Below are 21,242 nucleotides of genomic sequence, written 5' to 3'. Positions count from 1 at the left end.
ATTCTGTAACGGTGGGGGATGCCTATCCATTGCCTCAAATTGATGGCATTCTCAGTCGACTTCCGAAAGCGGAATTTATTACCAGCCTTGACCTGAAGGATGCCTTCTGGCAAATTCCTTTGGATCAGAAGTCTCGGGAGAAGACAGCATTTACCGTCCCAGGTAGGCCCCTGTATCACTTTAAAGTTATGCCATTCGGGTTATGTAATGCCCCTCAAACGATGTCCCGTTTGATGGACAAAGTGATACCGGCGGACCTTAGGGCGGAAGTGTTCGTCTATCTCGATGACCTTCTGATCATATCAGAATCTTTCAGTAGACACCTCGAAGTGTTAAGGAGGGTAGCAAGGAAGATTCGAGAATCGGGCTTAACAATAAATGTCGGAAAAAGCTACTTCTGCGTTCCTGAAGTGAAATACTTGGGTCATGTGGTTGGCAAAGGAGTAATTCGTACTGATCCTGAGAAGGTATCGGCCATCTCGGAATTTCCTCTTCCGAGATCTGTGAAGCAGGTCCGAAGGTTCCTGGGAATGACCGGGTGGTACCGAAAGTTCATCAGGGACTATGCTTCAATTACCACGCCTATAACTGACTTGCTGCAAGGCAAGAGAAAATTTGTATGGAGCGAAGAAGCGCAAAAAGCTTTTGAAGTTTTAAAGTCTTATCTGAGTTCAGCCCCTGTTCTGCACAGCCCCAATTTTTCACAGCCGTTTTACATACACTGTGATGCTAGCAGGACAGGAATAGGAAGTGTATTGTTACAGAAGAATGCGGAGGGTGAAGAAGTTCCTATCGCCTTTATGTCGAAGAAACTCAACAAAGCCCAACGCAATTATTCGGTTACCGAACAAGAATGCTTAGCAGCAATGCTAAGTGTCAAAAAATTTAGACCGTACGTTGAAGGACATGAGTTCACAATTATTACTGACCATGCGTCATTAAAGTGGCTCATGTCCCAGTCGGATCTTAGCACAAGGCTGGCTCGATGGGCTTTAAAACTACAGGGGTTCAGATTTAACATACAGCATAGACGTGGTAGTTTAAACATTGTCCCTGATACTCTTTCGAGGGTGAATACGGAGGATCTTTCGGCACTTTGTGGCTTGTCTGACATAGAAGAAGACAATGGATTGTTTGTGGATTTAAAATCCAGTCATTTTCAGTCTAACCAATATTCGCAGCTTCTGGACAAAATAGGAAAAAATCTCGAAAATATGCCAGATCTTAGAATTATGGACGGTTACATTTATCGCCGTACAGAGCATGCCATAGGAGAGCAAATTCACGACGACCTTGTTTGGAAATTATGGATTCCTCGCGATATGATTCCTGACGTTTTAAGGAAAGCTCACGACCATCCCCTTTCATCGCATGGTGGAATCAACAAAACTTTAGCTAGAATCAGGAAATATTATTACTGGCCCAACTTAGTTGTCGATGTGAAGGAATACATTAATAGGTGCGAGGTTTGTAAATCCACAAAGCACCCGAACACGGTACTTAGACCTCCCATGGGAAAGACCACAGAAAGTTGTAGGTTTTTTCAAAAGCTCTATATAGATTTCCTTGGTCCGTATCCAAGGTCGAAATCCGGACATATCGGCATATTTATAGTTCTTGATCATTACTCAAAGTTTCCATTTTTGCAGCCTGTAAAGAAATTCACAGCCGACGTTGTTATAAAGTATCTGGAAATGGACCTCTTTCACACATTTGGAGTCCCGGAGACCATTGTTTCAGATAATGGCTCCCAATTTAGGTCCAATAGTTTCAACATGTTGCTAAAGCGATATGGGATTCAGCACGTCTATACAGCTGTTCATGCTCCCCAATCCAATGCTTCGGAACGGGTCAATAGATCAGTGTTAGCGGCAATAAAATCCTACGTGAACCCAGACCATAAAAATTGGGATGAACTTCTGAGCAGCGTGTGTTGTTCTCTGCGTTCATCAGTGCATTCAGGTATTGGAACTAGTCCTTATTATCTCACGTTTGGTCAAAACATGATTACGAATGGTGCCACCTACTCCCTGCTTCGGCAGTTGGAGATGTTGGAGGATAGGTCAGTACGGTTCAATAGGAACGACTCTCGTGACATTGCGGCAAGAAAAGCTTTGGATGTACAACAAAAACAGTTTGCTCGAAATGAAAAAACGTACAATTTGCGTTCTCGTGAGGTAACCTACGAGGAAGGTCAGGAAGTTTTCAGGCGGAATTTCAAACAAAGCTGTTTTGAGCAAGGGTATAATGCCAAACTTGCTCCAACATTTTTAAAAGCCCGTATACGGAAGAAAATAGGCAATTATTATTATGAACTAGAAGATCTGAAAGGCAATCTAGTAGGCACATATCACGCTAAGGATATTCGCCAATAGACGTTAATAAGTTTTCATGAATTGGCAAGCTGTATCAGCCTCGTGTCTGAAATCCATCCCCGAAGTCTGATTTTGTGAGGGGGGAATGTAAAGAGTAGCTTGCCAGAAATATATGCTCCTACAAGATTTTTCAAATATGTACAATTTTCAGTTTTATTGAGCTGACTTCAATTTTAGGTAATCAACCGCCTGATGGAAACATTGTTTTATTTTGGGCTAAATTAGCTTTCGCAACGCCATCTGAATCTGAAGTTTTAATTTGATTTTGGCTATGTATCAGGTTTTTGGTAACTATTTATTTCAATTCTTTTGTCCATATACCATTTTTGGAAAGATTAAGAGGTATCTTGGTTTGCAAAATTGAATCTTCTCGGCCATTTTGTCTGTAACCAGCACTGAAGAAAGTAAAAAAGTGATATTTTTCATCCGAAGCAAGATTTGATAAAAAAAAAATTATTATTTTCCAATTTTTTTATTCTACATTTCCTAGAATTTTTTTTTATTGGTGAGTTGATCTGAATCCATTTTTTTATTTAGCTACATTCATTAAATATGTCTGCTTTTTATTAGAATGATATAAATGTTACTACATTTATATCTCTAAAATCCTCTGCTTTAAATCCCCGCAGACAGTTAATCTGGTGCCAATTCTTTCAAAAGGTAATGAACAGCTTAATTTCTTAATCTCTTTTTATTTGAGAATTAATTCCATATTGTTATTTCTTTCTGTTCATTAGTTTTGGCACCTAATACCTTCTACTGATTCGCTTAGGCATAAGAAAGCAAAAACAGAAAATACTGGTTTAGTTCAACCACTAGACTTGGGCACTCAGACTCCGTACACGTATCAGCATTTGTAGTGCGGAACTTGCATTGACGGTGATCGATATAAGAAAAGAGAATTACTGCAAAAAGAACGCAAAGAAAAATTTGCTCCAGCAACACACTAATAATTTAAAAAAAAAACTATTTCTAATGCTAACGAAAGTCTGGTTAATCGACATCACTCAAGAAACCATAATTGTGCAAATGTTACCGAAAATCAAATAAAAGCCAATAATTGCCCACATGCTTGCGATACAGTGAAGCCTAAGTGAGAAGAACCTCAAATTTGTTAAAACTTGAATATCCAAAGGAATCCTGAAAAATGGCAGTTTTATGTATAGTTTGATAATTATATTTTTAGTTATAATCCTTTTTTTGCCTGTGGAAAGTATTACAATTGACAGCAAGTGAAGTGTAATATATCTGACAAGAATTGTTTTTTTTTTTTGTGAATATTGTGTGGCACAAAAAAATTGTTTTATATATTCAGTGCTAAAAAAAAATCGAAAGTAATTTATTTGCTGTTAATTGGTTCTACTGTAGGTAGAGCTAACATTTTGTTTCCCCAATTTAACTTGTGTTTCTTTGTTTGAGATGATCAACAGTGCTAAGTACATCACAGATATACAATAATCATTACGTATATACAAAACATACATACATGATATTCATTTAGGTTAGGTTAGGGATGTACGGCTGTTGTAACAACCGTCCACTCGGAAACTATGTCCATTGTGATCATCCTTTATGTATAGGTGTACCTATAAAGAGAAAGAAGAAAAGATAGTGGAAGAGTAGAGAGAGAGGTAGTCAGAATGGGTGGGAGCGGAAGAGACATTATTTTAGCCAAGTCAATTTTTTGACAAAGCCTAGAATTAGGTTAGGGTCTATTTTGGAGAAGAAGACTAGATTATCAATTTCATAACATCCAAACTGTTTATGTCTTCTGCTGATCAGCGATGGACATTTGCAAAGGATGTGCTCAATTGTTTCCACTTCTTCTTCATCCTCACATAGACGACAGTAATCCTCTCCACTGGAGTCCCACTTAGAAGTGAGAGATCTAACTTTGCAGTGACCAGTAATGATCCCCACAACGATCTTAATCTCCCTCTTGTTGTGATCCAGCAGCGAAGACGTTCTTTTACGAGAGAATTCTGGCCAGATAGATTTAGAGATTCTGCATGCAGGTTCCCTTAGCCATCTGTTGCCGACTACCTCGCAATGGAACGCGCGGATTCTGCCAATGAAATAGCTAATAGGGGGTTTCACAGATCTCTCAATCAGAAGACTGGACGACTGTGACCCCCCTCGAGCAAGCTCGTCGGCTATCTCATTCCCTTCAATATCGTTATGTCCTGGAACCCAGCATAACCCAACTATTTGACGTATATCATTCAGAGCGGTTTTACAATCATGAACTGCTTTCGAGTTTATAGTATGCGACTTCACCGCTTTCAGGGCCGCCTGACTATCTACGTAAATAGTCACCGGTCCTGTAATGTCTGTATTAAGTGCTTTTACTATCTCGGCCGCTTTCGTGATTGCAAGAATCTCTGCTTGAAAAACGCTACAATCATTGTTGAGTTTATATGAGTTTCGTATACCTAATTCCCTGCAGTAGACGCCTGCGCCAGTGCCTTCCTCCATCTTGGACCCGTCTGTGAAGATTGACAGACCTGGCAGAGGTAGGGAGCCACTAGTCCAGGATTCCCTGTTAGGAAATTCGACTTTAATGTCATTAAAATCCCTATGGGGGGGAATATAGTCACTGATATGACTATCCCCCCTAAAAAGGTCATAACTTGGCGTTATGTTTAGAATGCTGGCATGACCATAGTTCAGCGATTTCAAGGCATCTGTTTCCCGGAGTCTCAGGGCACACCTAGCAGCCTGGAATTTGATCAGAATGTCCAATGGTTGGAGATTCAAGATTGCATTCAAGGCTGCTTGTGGTGTGCTTCTTAATGCTCCGGTGATCAGAATTGAAGCCGATCGCTGTACTAAGCTCAGTTTTGTCAGCAGCTTCTTTTTATTCACCCCCTGCCACCAGACAAGACATCCATAAGTAAGTATGGGTAAGACAATCGTCGTATACAACCAGTGTATAATTCCGGGTCTCAATCCCCAACTCTTGCCTATGGAGTTCTTGCATGAATAGAGTGCCATCAATCCCTTCTTAGAGCGTTCCTCGACATTCCTATTCCACAGTAACTTGCGGTCTAGGACAGTGCCAAGATATTTAGCTTCATCAGAAAGGGTTAATGTCACTCCACCAAGTGATGGCAGACGGAAACTAGGAATTTTGTATTTCCTAGTGAAGAGTACCAGTTCGGTTTTTGTGGGGTTTACACCAAGACCTTTGGTGCAAGCCCAATTTGACAGGGTTGAAAGAGCACCCTCCAGGATGTCTGATATTGTCGTAATAAACTTACCCCCAACCAACAAGACTACATCATCGGCATAGGCTACAACCTTTATCCTGAGATGATTGAATTTCATAAGTATCTCATTTATCACCAGAAGCCACAAAAGGGGGGAAAGAACTCCACCCTGAGGTGTGCCTCTGTTGACAGATTTCCTCACGGAACTCTCTCCTAGGGATGAGTTGATAATTCTGCTTTCCAGCATTCTATCAATCCATTCCGTAAGGAGTGAGGGGATACCTATGTCTACGAGAGCAGAATGGATTGCCTCTAGCTTCACATTGTTGAAAGCTCCTTCGATGTCGAGGAATGCTGCCAACGTGTAGCCAGAGGACTCCATATTCTTCTCGATGTATCCAACCACCTCATGCAGAGCTGTATCCACTGATCTGCCCTTGATATAGGCATGCTGGGATTTACTAAGTTTATTACGGTCAATGGTATCTCTAATTTCTGAGTCTAGTAACCTTTCTAAAGTTTTTAGTAGAAAGGAAGAAAGACTAATCGGTCTATAGTCTTTAGGTACCGTATGACTCGGCTTCCCGGCTTTCGGGATGAAGGTCACGGTAACCTCTTTCCATAGACTGGGTATGTACGACAAAAGTAAACAAGCCCTAAAAATGTCCTGCAGATATGATATTATCCGTTCATCTGCGTGTTGCAGCATGGCCGGTGTTATACCATCTGGACCAGGAGATTTGTAGGGTTGAAAACTATTTATCGGCCATATCATTTTTGGGTATCTTATAGTGTCTTCTATCATCTTCTCCTCTTCCCTCGTCCGAACTGTAGGCTGATGCACACACTGCGCATCTTCCCTATAGTCCTTACAACCAGGAAAGTGGGTTGATGATAGAAGATCAAGAGTCTCACTACCAGAGTTTGTCCACGTTCCATCACTTCGCTTAATACTTCCTATGGATTTTGGATCCTTAGAGAGTACTCTGCGGAATCTGGGCGCTTCGTTGACTCCTTCGATCGACTCACTATAGCAGACCCAAGACTCACGTTTAGCTTTCTTGATTTCGCCCTTGTACCTATTGAATTGTCTTTTATAGACATCCCAATCTGTACTGAGCTTTGTCTTACTAGCTCTATTATAAGCTTTCCTTGCAGCCTTCCGCAAGGTTGCAAGGTCCTGTGACCACCATACCGGCTGAGATTTCTTCCCAGGGTATGTTAGAGGACAAGATGCCTCATAGCTCTTCAGAAGAGTGGCCGTGACATTTTTCACAGCTAATTCAACATCCTCAACCGTTTTGAGATCATTACGATCCCGAAAAGAGGCTGCTGTTTTAGCTTTGAATTTGTCCCAGTTCGTCTTCCGAGGATTCCTATAAGGTTTCTGTTTAGCTCTAGAGGTAGGAATCTGGAAGGATATGAGTCTGTGATCCGAGAAGGAACATTTCTCAGACACCTCCCAGTTTACGACCCCAGAGTCGTCCATATTTGTGAGGGTTATATCGATGACTTCACCTCTCACCCTATTAACAAAAGTTGGTGTATTGCCTCTATTACAAATTCTAAGATTATAGCTAAGTATAAACTCGAAGATGGACTCACCTCTTGTGTTTGTGTTGCTGCTTCCCCAGTAGAAGTGATGTGCGTTGGCGTCACATCCCAAGATGATATCACCAACTCTGCTCATCTCCTCCAATAGGCGGCATACAACAGTGCCGGGTGGGTCAGGAGCTTCATAGGGAAGATAGACGGCAGAGACTATCAGTGGCTTCGTGGTACCTCTGTCTAGTCTTGCTGTCGTCATATCTCCATTGCTGAAATTAGAAAGAAGCATTAAATTTAACTCCTTTTTAGCAAGAATACACGTTCTCACCTTCTCTCCATTGGAGGTAGACAAAAGCGTGTATTTGGTGTCGCCCAGTCCAGTCACCTTACCTTTGTACAGGTAAGGTTCCTGTATGAGCGCCACGTCGATGTTTGAGGAAGAAAGGGTGAGTAGCAGTTCAGCAGCTGCTGCTCTACAGTGATGCAGATTAATCTGAATCACGTTAAGCGCTTGCTGCTGCCTGCCTATTGTTTTGGAGTGGTGAGGCGGAAACAAAGTTTCCCCATTCCATAAACAAGCTCACCCTTGTTCTTCCTCAAGTACTCCTCTCCCGCAGAGTCAGTTGCGAACTTCGCGACTACACCGCCGTTCCTTTCAAACGAGGCGAGGATTCTCCACCTCCTCGTCTGAAGGCCGTCGTTCTGCTTCTCCAATAACCTCAGTGTCTTCTCCAGCCCCTTGAAAGGTTTTGGGATAAACACCGAGGTTACCATACCGCTCGGTATCTCTCGAACCGCTACGGCTGCCAGACGACCACCCTCCCAAAGGGGGTCCAGGCTGTTGATTGTCTTCTTAAGAAAATCTGAAGTCTTCTTAGTGCGACAATCAACAACCTTTACTCCTTTGTAAGAGGAGGTCAGGCCAAACCGCAGGCTCTCTCGATCAACCTCGTCGGACCCATCTATCCTCACTGATAAACCCGTCAGGGTCAGCTCGGTCGATGATCGCTACCCGCAGATCTTCCGCAACCTCTTTCGGATCAGCAGAGTCGCTTTGCTCAGTTGTAGGTGTCTGGGCTACCTGCTTCGAGACAGCGTGTTTGATTTTCACCCCACAATCGCTGCTCTTGGCAGGTTTCTCCTTCGACGCTACCACCGAAGCAAAAGAAGCAGAGCTCTGTAGGGCCGACGACTGCGTGGGCCTCTTTGCAGCAGGTTGTTGCTCCTCCGAGGACCTCATTCTCTTGACAGCCGTGGGCTGTGGCCGAGATTTGGCACCCGGGGTAGCAGCTACTGCAGAGGTATGCCCAGCAGACGCAGGCACCTGCTTCACGTTCGCTACCTTCTGCTTGACCACTAGCGACTGCCCAATTGTCACCGCCTTGGCTGTCAGCTTTGGCAATTCGGCAGAAGGTGGATTGACAGAGGGCGGTTGTGCCTTATCGGTCTTCTTGGAGGCCTTTTTACGGGCTCTCTTTCGGGCCGACTTCGACAGTCCCCTGCCTTCTGTCCTTGTGGATTCTGATGTCTGAGACGTCTCAGTACTCAGTTTACCCTTTGGGGGTGCTGAGGGCTTAGACGTCTCAGGCATCAGCTTCCTGGATGTACCGGGGCCATCAGCAGGTTTCTCCTTCTTAGAAGGGACTACCGCCGTGGTCTTAGTACTGGGTCGGGGGATCCTGTCAATCAAGAAGTCCCTCTCAATGTCATCAGGATAGTTCCTAGAGAACTTCCTAATGAGTTTGAGGTTCCTCTTGATTAACAGGAACTCCTTCCCCGTGATGGAGTCGCTGTCCCGTCCAATGTACCGTTTGCAGAAATTTACTGCCTCCGATACATTTTCTTGGCAGCGATCTCCTTAGCGTCAGCTTGTCTATCAGATAATGGTACCGATGAATCATCCATCTTAACGATGGGAGCCTCATCGGTGCCAGCATCTGTTTCGACAGCCAACTGCCTGAGGAGCCTCGCGACGTCACTACAGGTGACGAGGAGAAGATTCGACTGCCTCTCCAGGCTCGCATTTACGTCGTCGAGAGATGGACAATTGGCTAAAGAGAGGTCCAGGGGGATTGCTTGCTTCAACACTTGGGGAGAATCATGGATGTCTGACCTTGTAGATCACCGTGGTTGCTAAGGCAGCCACACCAACATCAGTGGTTTCCAAATCGCATTCATTGTTTTGACAAGAGAGATTAAAAATTGGCTCCATAAAAAAGTGCTGTATGTGAGGATTTGAGGTAGACCATGGCATAGCCTCTTACCATGGCAAGGACTTGGCAACTAAGCCTGAAACACTTGTTGAGGCGCCCAGGTATCAACAAGGCTCCGTTCTAATACAGTCGGTACCCTGACTGCAAACCGTGGAACGCTGATAGGCACGAGGTCGCATGACACCCCAGCGTTAGGGGGGACACTTTAAGAAGGTAGTGTCCCAAACCTTGAGATGGATATATGGGAGGGGGCACCATTCTCGCCTCGTCGACTCAGGGATCATTGGCACTCGGTCATTTCCTCCGAGACTCTCCCCCTGAGCCCGCTGATTGTCCGCGACTGTTTATTGGTTATTAACAGTTACCCAACGAATGGTGTTGGGCTTCCCACTATCCGCAACCTGTGGACGCGTCCGATAGCATTCAGCTTTGCTCCCCGTAGGCGGAATTCATTTACATGCCGTAATTTGTATACTGGGTTGTGTACTTAGCTAAATGTTGATGACCCATATATTTCATTTTTCATAAGCGTTTTTATGTTTCAAATGTTGCAGATGATATTTTGCGAGACGGTTAGCAACATTATCGATGAGAAAGCAAACACTCAATGTAAATGGATGTAACTCAATTCTCTTTTAAGCTCTACTTGATCACTCTCAGCGAAAGGCCTTTCGACGTGGGAACAGTAACACCGAGAACGAGTAAGTGAGAACGCTAAATTCTCTTTATTGTTTTTTTATTTATATGCGTGTTCAACTTGAAGAACATTTGTTTTGGTTTGTTTGCTATCTATCGAGATGTTTTAAGAATATCAGTCTGCGAGCATTGAACATTAGTGTAGGTACCGCATTTGTGAATAATTTTGAGAACCCCTTTTAATTAGATTTTATTAATATATTTCAATTAAATAATGCATTATAAATTCGAACTTATTAAGAATAATTTCAATGCAGCTTTTATTATCTAAGTTTGTAGTATATAGTTTACTTAGGTTAATAAGTTAATATTTTCGAAAAAAGAATCTAAAAATTTTATGAATAAGCTTAATAATGCTGGATTATAAAATGAATAAAATTAATATGTTTAACGTGAACTAAATAATTTTCTTGTTCGTTGCCATTGCAAAGTAGGGTTTCAGGTTAGCCTCAAATATGGGTTCACGGAATAAAATACTTGTTTCGAAAATATGTAATTCTGTGACATGGTTGGGAGGGTACGTCGGACGCAACAACAGCAGTCGTCCTGACCAATAACATAAACATCAGTGAAATAATCTATCTTTCTATCCATATCGCAATATCCTAATGATATTCAAGGAGCACGTAAAATTAAAATAATGTATGTGTAGCTGGAAAAGGAGCCCAGTAGTACTGAACTCACCCCTCACGACGAGTGATAAGGCCGGTTGTAAACGTGCTCTGAATTCTACTGAGTGCCACAATACCATCTTCCAATCATAATAGAACGTTATATGCTACAAATATTAAACGTGAAACGTATCAACTCTATTTTGAATTAGTTTATTTATTTTTATCTGAATTCCATTTATGTATTTTATTTTTATAGCGTAAACACGTTTATTTATGCTTTACATATTTAAATGCAACTCTGTTTTAAACATTTGAAATTAACGGTTAACTATGTAAATATTTTGTAAATAGTACCAAAAACTACATCACTGATATCACTACATTATTATACGACCAATACTAGATTAGAATCTCGCTTCTCAAATGTAGTACTTAAGCAAACCCAAATTTCAATAAAGTCACTCTGATTCCTTTAGCGAACACTGAAGGCTTAAGATCACTACCCACGCTTGCCCAAGTTGATGGAATAGATCATAAGCTCAAAGAAATTCCCAAATAAGGAAGGAGTAAAAAGTTAATATTGTTGTTTCGTATGAAGCCATATCAGCTCCGCTCACGAGCTGTTTCATTGACGCCCAACGAAGTGGCCACGAACAACGACATAAAGATTAAATTCACGGAAACTACCAAAGCAGATAGTGACGAATACGTGTCAGGCGAAGAAGCAGAGATGGCACAGTTTACAGACAGCCAATTCAATCAAATGATCCGGGCAATGCAGAACAACAACCGGACGGGTTCGTTCTCGCATTGTACTTCGCGTTTTCGGGGGCAGAGAGATGCCGCCGTAGTTGAGGAGTTTGTAACGGCAATTTCAGTTTACAAGGAAATTGAATCGATCTCTGACGCCGACGCCGTAAAAGGGTTGCAGCTGCTATTGGAGGATTACGCTGCTAATTGGTGGATAGGGGTAAAAAACACCGTGACCACATTCAGCGATGCCATAGAACTAATAAAAAACACTTTTTCTCCGCCACTACCTGACTGGCGCATATTTTCTTCAATTTATGAGACGAGACAGCAGAGCAAAGAACACACAGACACTTTCATCTGCAAAAAACGGTTGCTATTTTCACAGCTAAAGGTACCTGTCACCGAAGACATTCAAATAAACATCGTGTTTGGCAGCAGAAAAGCGAAACAAAATCTGTCCGTTGCCATTTCTGCCGATCAACAGATCATAAAGTTCATGACTGTGTGAGACTGAAAAAACGACAAGAAGAAAAACAACAACAACAGCAAGACTCGCAGCAACAACAGCGACCGCAGACGTCAGCTCAAAATGTGCAGCAGAGAAAACCAACGGTTGCTTGTTATGGATGTGGTGCGCCTGGTGTATATAGAGCGAATTGCACTACATGTAGCAACAACAACAAGGACAGCCCTCAGCCACTTTCATTCAACACCATTGCCGCTGGTACTATTGGTCGCGCTCCTCCTACAACTCATGTCCAGGTGTTTGGTTTATTGGGAGAAGCTGTTTTCGACACCGGCGCAAAAATTAGTGTTGCTAGCATGAATTTGAGAAACATACTGAGAGAAAATGGTTGCAGATTCCAAAAGGTACGAGCAGATATTAGCTTGGCAGATGGCTCGTCAACGACTGAAAACGTAGAAGCTACAATATGCGACATACTTATTGGAAAGAGAAAACGCAAGATTCGATTTGTCTGCCTCCCGAATGCAACGAGGAATAGGACACTTCTTGGTGCAGATTTTATGGAGCAATCTGGCATCTCATTGAATATGGCTCAACGATATTGGTATTTCGAGGATGATCCCAAAACCAGATATTCTTTCACCAATCCGTTGGAGATGCAAGCCTATTCTATAGATGTGCAAGGCCATGAATATTCACCTACAAATCAAGCCGTTACTGGAATGTAGAAGTTCATCGAATTCGTAGAAGGTCAGAACAAGGTGTCTCCATTACCACCAACTCCTAGAGTCTTGCGGGAAATCCAAAATCTTCATCCCTCTCCTCTCGCAAGCATTGTTCCTGCTGAAGTATCATCATCGTCCAGTATGCAGAAGAACAACGAATACTCTCCTCATTCTATTCAAGACATATTTCGTGGTGCCATCCCAGCTGATCAGACAACTCCGGGAAACATATCTAGACTATTTGGACCACCAGTCAAGGCACGTCCAAAAGAAGGAGATGAATATCTAGATAGCATATTCACTCCACTGTACAGCATCGAGATACGCATGGTTCGAGAAAATTATGAAGTTCCAAAGAAATATGGTATTGTGTCAAATCACCATGTACCCCATCGTACGCAGTTCTGCTCTAGGGGGAGAAACCGAAGGCGTATAGCGAAACTACCAGATGTACAAACTTATAGGAACACATTATGACAACGAGAACGCCATCTTCACAAACACTACAGCTCTACTTAGCATCTATCAGATTTCACAACCCTTTATTACTGATGCATCATCGGGACGATTTCAGCATCAGAGGGGGAGACTGAAACGTATCAACTCTATTTTGAATTAGTTTATTTATTTTTATCTGAACTCCATTTATGTATTTTATTTTTATAGCGTAAACACGTTTATTTATGCTTTACATATTTAAATGCAACTCTGTTTTAAACATTTGAAATTTACGGTTAACTATGTAAATATTTTGTAAATAGTACCAAAAACTACATCACTGATATCACTACATTATTATACGACCAATACTACATTAGAATCTCGCTTCTCAAATGTAGTACTTAAGCAAACCCAAATTTCAATAAAGTCACTCTGATTCCTTTAGCGAACACTGAAGGCTTAAGATCACTACCCACGCTTGCCCAAGTTGATGGAATAGATCATAAGCTCAAAGAAATTCCCAAATAAGGAAGGAGTAAAAAGTTAATATTGTTGTTTCGTATGAAGCCATATCAGCTCCGCTCACGAGCTGTTTCAAACGATTTTAAACGTTATCATCAGGATTTAGGATTTGCGTCATTAATTTCCTAAAAACCACACAATTTTGCGTCATTTACCATACAAATATAAATGTTTCCAGCGTCATTTATTTTAATCAAAGCACTAAAACACCGTATTATGCTATACAATCCTGTTTTTGTGCCAAAAAGTACTAAAAGTTGCAACTGTTCTCATTAAATGAGTCGTTCGGTGAAAATAGATTAACTCACTTTTTAAAATATATTAAAATTAAATATCAAAGTTACTTAAAGTACATTTACATGTACTATTTTAAATCGACTCGATTAACGAAATCCAGAAATACACCCTAATTGTTTACACATATCATTAATCATGATCTAAATGCCGATCAGCTGATGTTTTTAGTATACATACAAAATTATTATTTTGTGCCAAAAATATTTGTTTGCAATTTGAAAAAGAATAGAAGAATTACCACAATGGAATTTTTTTGCAATATTTTGATGCAAAAGTAAAAAAAGAACTAAAAGCACAAAAATTCTATAAATAATTTGTAATTTTCTTTGATCTTTAATTTTTGTATTTGTCAACCGTTAAATTTAAAAATAAACGGCATGTAAAAACAGTTGCACATTTTGGTACTTTGTAAGAGAGTTGTATTTTTTTCGTACAAAACCCGCGTCGTATCTCAGTAGTATCATGATTTTGATCATGATTAAAAATAAACCCTGCCGCACAATGATTTAAAGTACATTTACATATACGATTTTAAATCGACTCGATTAACGAAATCCAGAAATACACCCTAATTGTTTACACATACCTTTAATCATGATCTAAATACGGATCAGCTGATATTTGTTAGTATACATACAAAATTATCAATTTGCTGCAAAAATATTTGTTTGCAATTTGAACATGAAACGAAGAATTACAACAATGGAAATGTTTTTGCAATGGTGCGATCGTTTGGAAATTTAAAAAAAAAAACAAAGAAAAACACAAAAATTCTATAAATAATTGTTATTTAATTTTTGTATTTGGTAACCGTTAAATTTAAAAACAAACAACATGTGAAAACAGTTGCAAATTTTGGTACATTGTGAGAGAGTTGTATTTTTTCGCACAAAAACCGCGTTGCATCTCAGTAGTATCATGATTTCGATCATGATTTAAAATAAACCATGCCGCACGATGATTTAATTTTGTATGGTAAATCATGGTAAATTCAGCCCGATTAAGAAAATAAACCCTGATTCACCTTCTAATCATGATTAGATGTTATATGTAAATTCGCTTTTACTTATACTTATAATAACTTTTCTGACTAATATAAATTATCGACATTATACATTCTACATTATATAGTTGAATTCATATTATTAAAGGAATTCTAAAAACAACATATATCATCGGATTTCTCAACTTTTCATTTTATGGAGTTAACCGATATGTGCACTGAGCTGCTGAAATGATTTTATCGTTTTCGTTTTCTCTTCATCTTCAATCAAGGGAAACCCGAAAATACGTATTTGGGAAGATAAAAAAATTATAAGTATCAAATTCCAATACATATTTGAGTTAAAATCATATGAATTTTTATCATAAAATTCGTGATAACATTTTTTTGTAAGCAAGTGTGAGAGTGTGTATGTAAACATATACCAGCTGATAGTCATTTGAAATGATCTCAAAACCAGTGTAAATAACCTTAATTTATTTTCAGGATTTCGTAAATCCACATCATATAAAATGCGTATGTAAATGCGCTATAACAAGCAATGCCTAAACAGTCATGCAAACATGGTATAATGACGACTTAGGTAACCCTAACAATTTTTTTGACATTTTCTTATACATTACATTTATCGCAATTTTTCTTTCTTCCTTCCTTCATTCGAAGTTGATGTATGGCTCGTTTGGCGGAACGATTTGTATTTTGAAGGGTTCTAACTATTTTTTAATCGAATCTCTTCCTGTGTTTTTAAATGGAATAATAATATGGACTTCAACGTTATACAGAATAAGGAAGAACTGCGTAGACACGTTATTAGTGAATTAAAATCGTTGGGCATTAAATGCTTTAAGGAAAAATACAAAACTTCGCAAAACAAAGTATGCGACTCCAAACGTATTTTTCGGACACCGCTTCACCTCCTAGAGTTGTGTGATGTTATTCTCGCAAATGGAAGTGTTGTTCAAATTCCCAAATTTGTTGCCGATGCAACTAATCGTATATTGGAGCAAGTTGAAACTGAAGGTATATTTAGGAAAGCTGGGTCGACCTTACGGCAAAAAGAAATTCGGGTAAGTATATTAAATGTGGTTATAGGTATATAGTTAACCAACTATTTAATGTTTGAGCAATTAGTAATACGTTGATACATTTTCTTGGAACAGGTCATCTTGGAGAATGGTATGCCGCTTGGCAGAACACATCATGTTATAGACGTCGCAAATGTCATCAAATATTTTTTTCGAGAACTTCCTGAACCTTTAATACCGACATTTATACAAGAGACAATGTTACGTGCTTTGATAATTGGCGAAAACAATGAAAAGGCTATAATGTTAGCTTGCCTTCTTCTACCAACTCTTACGATAAACACTTTAAGGTTTTTCATGCAGTTTCTATACACAGTTTCCCTAAGCCAGTCTGTCAACAAGATGTCTACTGAAAATTTGGCTATTATACTTACACCGGGGCTAATGCCATTTGGAGATATAAATAGTCGTCGTTTTATAAATCACCTTAAAGTGGTTCAAATTCTAATTGAAAATGCTAATTCAATTGGTATAGTTCCCTTACATATATCGAACAAACTACAAATAAATACAAACCCTGAATTTGAAATTGCATCTTGTACATCATCTGCAAATTCGATTGTCAACCTTCCAAATAGTAAGAAAAAGCAGAAGAGACGCAGCGGTTCGTTAACACGTAACAAATCTGAACTAATATCAAAAATTGCCTGATATTTGTATTTAATGGTTTCAGACATGTTCAATGGTTTTAAAAAAATGGTCGGTTCCACTATCGGAAGCACAGAAGAATTGGACAGGAAAGTACAAAAGACTACTAATGCCGATCCAGAAATTCATATATCCGACGCCATTATTATTCCAAGCACACCTTGCAGTAAGTCAAGGAAAAAACGAAAATTTCCTGAACCAATGAGTGCGTTTAGCCTGAAAAAGAAGTAAGTGAATTTTACTCAACGAATTTACCTATATTATTCCCTGCTCTATTTTAGGAGAGATTTGTTGGCTCTTCTTCCAAACAATAGTGGTGGGTTTTTGCCGAATACTCCTTTAACAAGGTAAGTATTAACATTTCTATTTCACCAAAATGTGATAGTATGTTAATTTATAAGCTAAACCCCATGAATCCATGGTATCATTTAGAAGCAGTTCCATTTAACCTTGGTAGGATTTAAAACAAAATACACAAATTAAGTTTGTCTTTCAATATTTGCATTTAATTCCGAACAGATTGAATTAAATGCAAATAATGATTTTTTATGATATATAAAAAATTGGTGGTAATCATAAATAGTCCATAAAAAATATATTTTGTAAATTATTATTTGGTAAAATATTTCCGTTTTATATTTTCTAATAACTACATAGGTACATAGGTATATTTAAATAAAAAATGGTAATAAATTATTTATTTTTTTATCTGAATTTTAGGAAGTCTACAAAGCACCGCACGAGCTTAAGCCATGATCAAAAGAATGTAGATTCAAACCAACAAAAACTTGTATCATCTATTGAAAGACGATGGAGCGTAGTTGTGGGTACTGGTTGGCAAAAACCCACAAATGAAGAAGATAGGCCAAAAGTGCCAAAAAATAATACTACAACTACTATACACAATAATACACCTACAGCACTAAAAAGTATGACGATTATATCTCGGCGATGTTCTCAAGAACATAAACCAGAAAAAAATGAAGAAAATATGTTCGATAATAATAGTAGCAAACATATTGACAATAGCAGCAAAGATTCAGAGCAACCTAAACGTAATGATCTTGAAAATATACAAATACAATACGAACAGATTTTAATGGAGACAGAATCATTGTCCTTGCAAAAAGGTGACATATTAAATAGGGAACAAAAACTCCTACGACGTACGTGCAACGTAGATTCACGCTCTCCAAGTGCCCGAAAAATTGGTAGCATACGACGTTGTAGAGAAACGGCTATGTTAAAAAAAGGCGAACCCTTTAATACAAATAATAATGAAAGAGTTTCGAATAGAAATTCCCGAGTACACTTAAAGCGATCTCGCAAAAGTTTTGGACATATTGAGCATTTTCCTGATACCCCAAAGAAAAACATGGAAGATAGAACCCATGTTAGCAATGTGGAGATGTGGGTACCGGGAGAACACTTTTTTGGTAAAGTTTCGCTTGATTGTAATTTGGCGAATGTCGAGAAAAAAGATCATTCAAGAGAAGATGATTTTGCCAACATATTTTCTTTTGACAGTTCTACATTATCTCCCAAAGTAATAAAACAAAGAACCACTAAAGCAGCATCGACAAGTAAAGTGCCATTTGTCAGTCGTATTAAAATGTCTGGGACAATTAATGAGGACTGTGGTCGAGCATCGATTAATCGACTAAGGACGGATAATGCTGGGATGGTGATTGCGAAAGCTAAACTTTTTGATACATTGGGAGCTTGTAATGCTGAAACGAAATATGGAATTAACTACAACAAAACGAGATTGTCAACAGTTCCTGTAGTTTCGATATCCAAAACTAAAAATATTAAAAGTGTAAACATGCTAGGTGAATGCAACAATTCAATGAGTACTGTTACCAAAAATCATCGTGAAAAAAATCGAATCCTACAACGTGAATTTTAAAAAGTTTTTGATAAATAATTTTGTTCGAATAAACGACTTTAAACTAAATTCTATATACAACCTAATTTGTATTATACATGTTGAATTTGCGACGGAAGTATGCCTATTTGGTTTTAGCAATAAATATATATACAGTGGTGTTTACGTAATAATAACCTCAACTGTGGTAAAAAAATGTTTTTTGATCAGCTCACGATTCGTTTGAATAATTATTATTTTTTTTAATTCTTAACACTTAAGAGATTTAGTGTGAAAATAGAAAATTATTGCAAGCAATTTTCCATAAACAACTGTTTTCATGAAAAAACATCGACATTGATGTGGCCACATAATTAAAACATTGTGTAATATTTTTACTTTACTCCTCTTTTTTAAAAATATTTAAAAAAACCTCCATAAATTTGTTAAATTTTGTAAACTAAGCACCGAAAAAATCATTTACTGATAAATAATTTAAAAAAAATCTGTAAAATCTATCAAAATTGGCAACAATTTGTACAGTACACATAACATTCGAAAATTGTCCTTATTATAGAAAATAAAGGTCCGAATGTACCAGAAATTTCTAGAATTAGTAGAAAACAATAAAAAAATCTTAAAATAAATAAATATTTGAAATAAAAGCTCAAAAGAGGAATTAAACTAAAGGAACGATTCGATTTCGAAACCCTTTATTGAAGAAGGCCTCAGTATTTTTGCAGTATGTGAGGTAATATCGATTTATATGGGCATTTATTACATCAAATCGATTGTTCGAGTACTACAGAATATATTTTATTAAAAATATATCAGTCACAAAATTGTTTGAAAAATTAATTACTGCTGTTATTTCTCACAAAATTAAATCGATTTTAAGTCAATATCAACATGGCTTTCGTAGTGGTCTTTCAACTATAACAAATATTATAGAGTCTACTTCAATTGTAATAAAGGGATTTGTTAAGCGAAATCAAACTGATACCATTTATACAGATTTTAGTAAAGCTCTTGATAGGGTTAACCATGAACTCTTATTATATGAATTAGATAATATGGGTTTCAGTATAAACTTAGTCAAATGGATATCATCTTACTTACAAAATAGATCACAGCTAGTTTTGTTTGAAGGATGTCTCTCAAAATCCATTAACGTAACTTTAGGTGTTCCACAAGGAAGTCACCTCGGGCCGGTTCTTTTTCTATTGTTTATAAATGATTTGCCAACTTCTGTAGTACATTCTAAATTGTTAATGTATGCAGATGTCAAGTTATTCATTACCCATAATTCTGAGAAACAATCCATTTTACTCCAAAATGATTTAAATAACCTTTTTCAGTGGTGTAGATTAAATTGTATGGATTTAAATTTGAACAAATTTGATTTTCATCGCACAAATTATTCTATGGGAGATTGTATTGTATTTGTATTGATTTTAATTCTGTGTACTCTAATGTAGATTTTAGCAAGAATGTTGAATTTATAAAATCTAATATAGTTGTATTTTTAAATGAGTAGTGCAACTTAATAATAAACTGGCTGTTGGAGTAGATTCTGTTGCTGGTTTTCTATTCCCTTCTCACATTCCACCATGATGCGGATTATGGTGTGTACGCGATCCCTACGAAAGGGGAGGTCGCCCCCTCGGTCGGCAGGGGTGGGAAAGTGAGGCGTGGGAACGTTCGAAAAAAAACAGAATGAACAGAGATAAACGCCTATGTTGACCGGTAAAAGTTCCTGGCACACGCTCAACTCTGGACCCCTAAAATGCTTAACTCTAGGTTAGTAAAAACGATCAGATTTTTCTGAAATTTTTTTCAGTGGTAGGTATTTTTACCCTAATTATGGGGGTATCTTTTTTTCTTGGGGGACTTACCCGGTTATTTGACTCAAAAGTTCGGGTAGGGGAACCCGGTTATATTTATTTTGAAAATGTAATATTTTCGAATCCTCAAAATAATATATTGCTATTTATATGTGTAACACATATGAAAATGCTGGGAATTGTGAGTTATTCCATGAACAAAGATTTGCTTCCTCAAACTTTCCCAGCAGGCAGATGGGCATGGTACAATAATACAAGGTAGGGCAGCTTGAGGTGAATAACAAAAAATCAACTTCTGCCAAAAATGAAATAAATATATGCAACAAGTGTTTGTGTTTATTTGACATTTTTCAACACAAAACTAAAAACGCGAAAAATGAATGAAAGGTTAGGATTTCTTCCCAAAATCCAGTGGAGAATACCATAAAATGTTTGTTTCATCCATAACAAAGTAATTACTTCCAGACGAACATGCCTTGAACGCAATCTTGAATCTCCAACCATTGGATATTCTGATCAAATTCCAGGCGGCCAGGTGTGCCCTGAGACTCCGGGAAACAGATGCCTTGAAATCGCTGAACTATGGTCATGCCAGCATCCTAAACATAACGCCAGGTTATGATCTCTTTAGGGGGATAGTCATATCAGTGATTATATTCCCCCATAGGGACTTTAATGACATCAAAGTTGAATTTCCTAGTAGGGAATCCTGGACTAGTGGCTCCCTACCTCTGCCAGGTCTATTAATCTTCACAGACGGGTCTAAGATGGAGGAAGGCGCAGGCGTTTACTGTAGGGAATTAGGTATACACAACTCATATAAACTCAACAGTGACTGTAGCGTTTTTCAAGCAGAGATTCTCGCAATCACGAAAGCGGCCGACATAGTAAAAGCACTTAATGCCGACATCACGGGACCGTTGATTATAGGTTCGT

At 38.6% G+C, this 21,242-nt stretch overlaps 3 protein-coding genes across 3 annotated transcripts in view; all 3 read left to right on the top strand.

Moving 5' to 3' along the window:
* Nucleotides 1–21,242, top strand: part of LOC133335168 (uncharacterized) — a 400,201-nt gene that overhangs the window by 377,410 nt on the left and 1,549 nt on the right. The gene's annotated exons all lie outside the window — the stretch shown is intronic.
* On the top strand, nucleotides 1,776–2,375 carry LOC133335171 (uncharacterized). Its single transcript, XM_061543475.1, has one exon. It carries the CDS (start codon nucleotides 1,776–1,778, stop codon nucleotides 2,373–2,375), a length of 600 nt encoding a protein of 199 aa, XP_061399459.1.
* LOC133335169 (uncharacterized) lies at nucleotides 15,624–18,504 on the top strand. The gene is made up of 5 exons (XM_061543474.1): nucleotides 15,624–15,929; nucleotides 16,023–16,563; nucleotides 16,621–16,822; nucleotides 16,877–16,942; nucleotides 17,316–18,504. Exons 1-5 carry the CDS (start codon nucleotides 15,624–15,626, stop codon nucleotides 18,502–18,504), a joined length of 2,304 nt encoding a protein of 767 aa, XP_061399458.1.

Source organism: Musca vetustissima, unplaced genomic scaffold (assembly GCF_032173495.1).
Source record: "Musca vetustissima isolate MV318-11 ecotype Yass unplaced genomic scaffold, APGP_CSIRO_Mvet_v1 utg1735, whole genome shotgun sequence".
NCBI lineage: Eukaryota > Metazoa > Arthropoda > Insecta > Diptera > Muscidae > Musca > Musca vetustissima.
The sequence above is the reverse complement of the archived record's forward strand: the minus strand, read 5'-3'. Positions and strand labels throughout refer to the sequence as shown.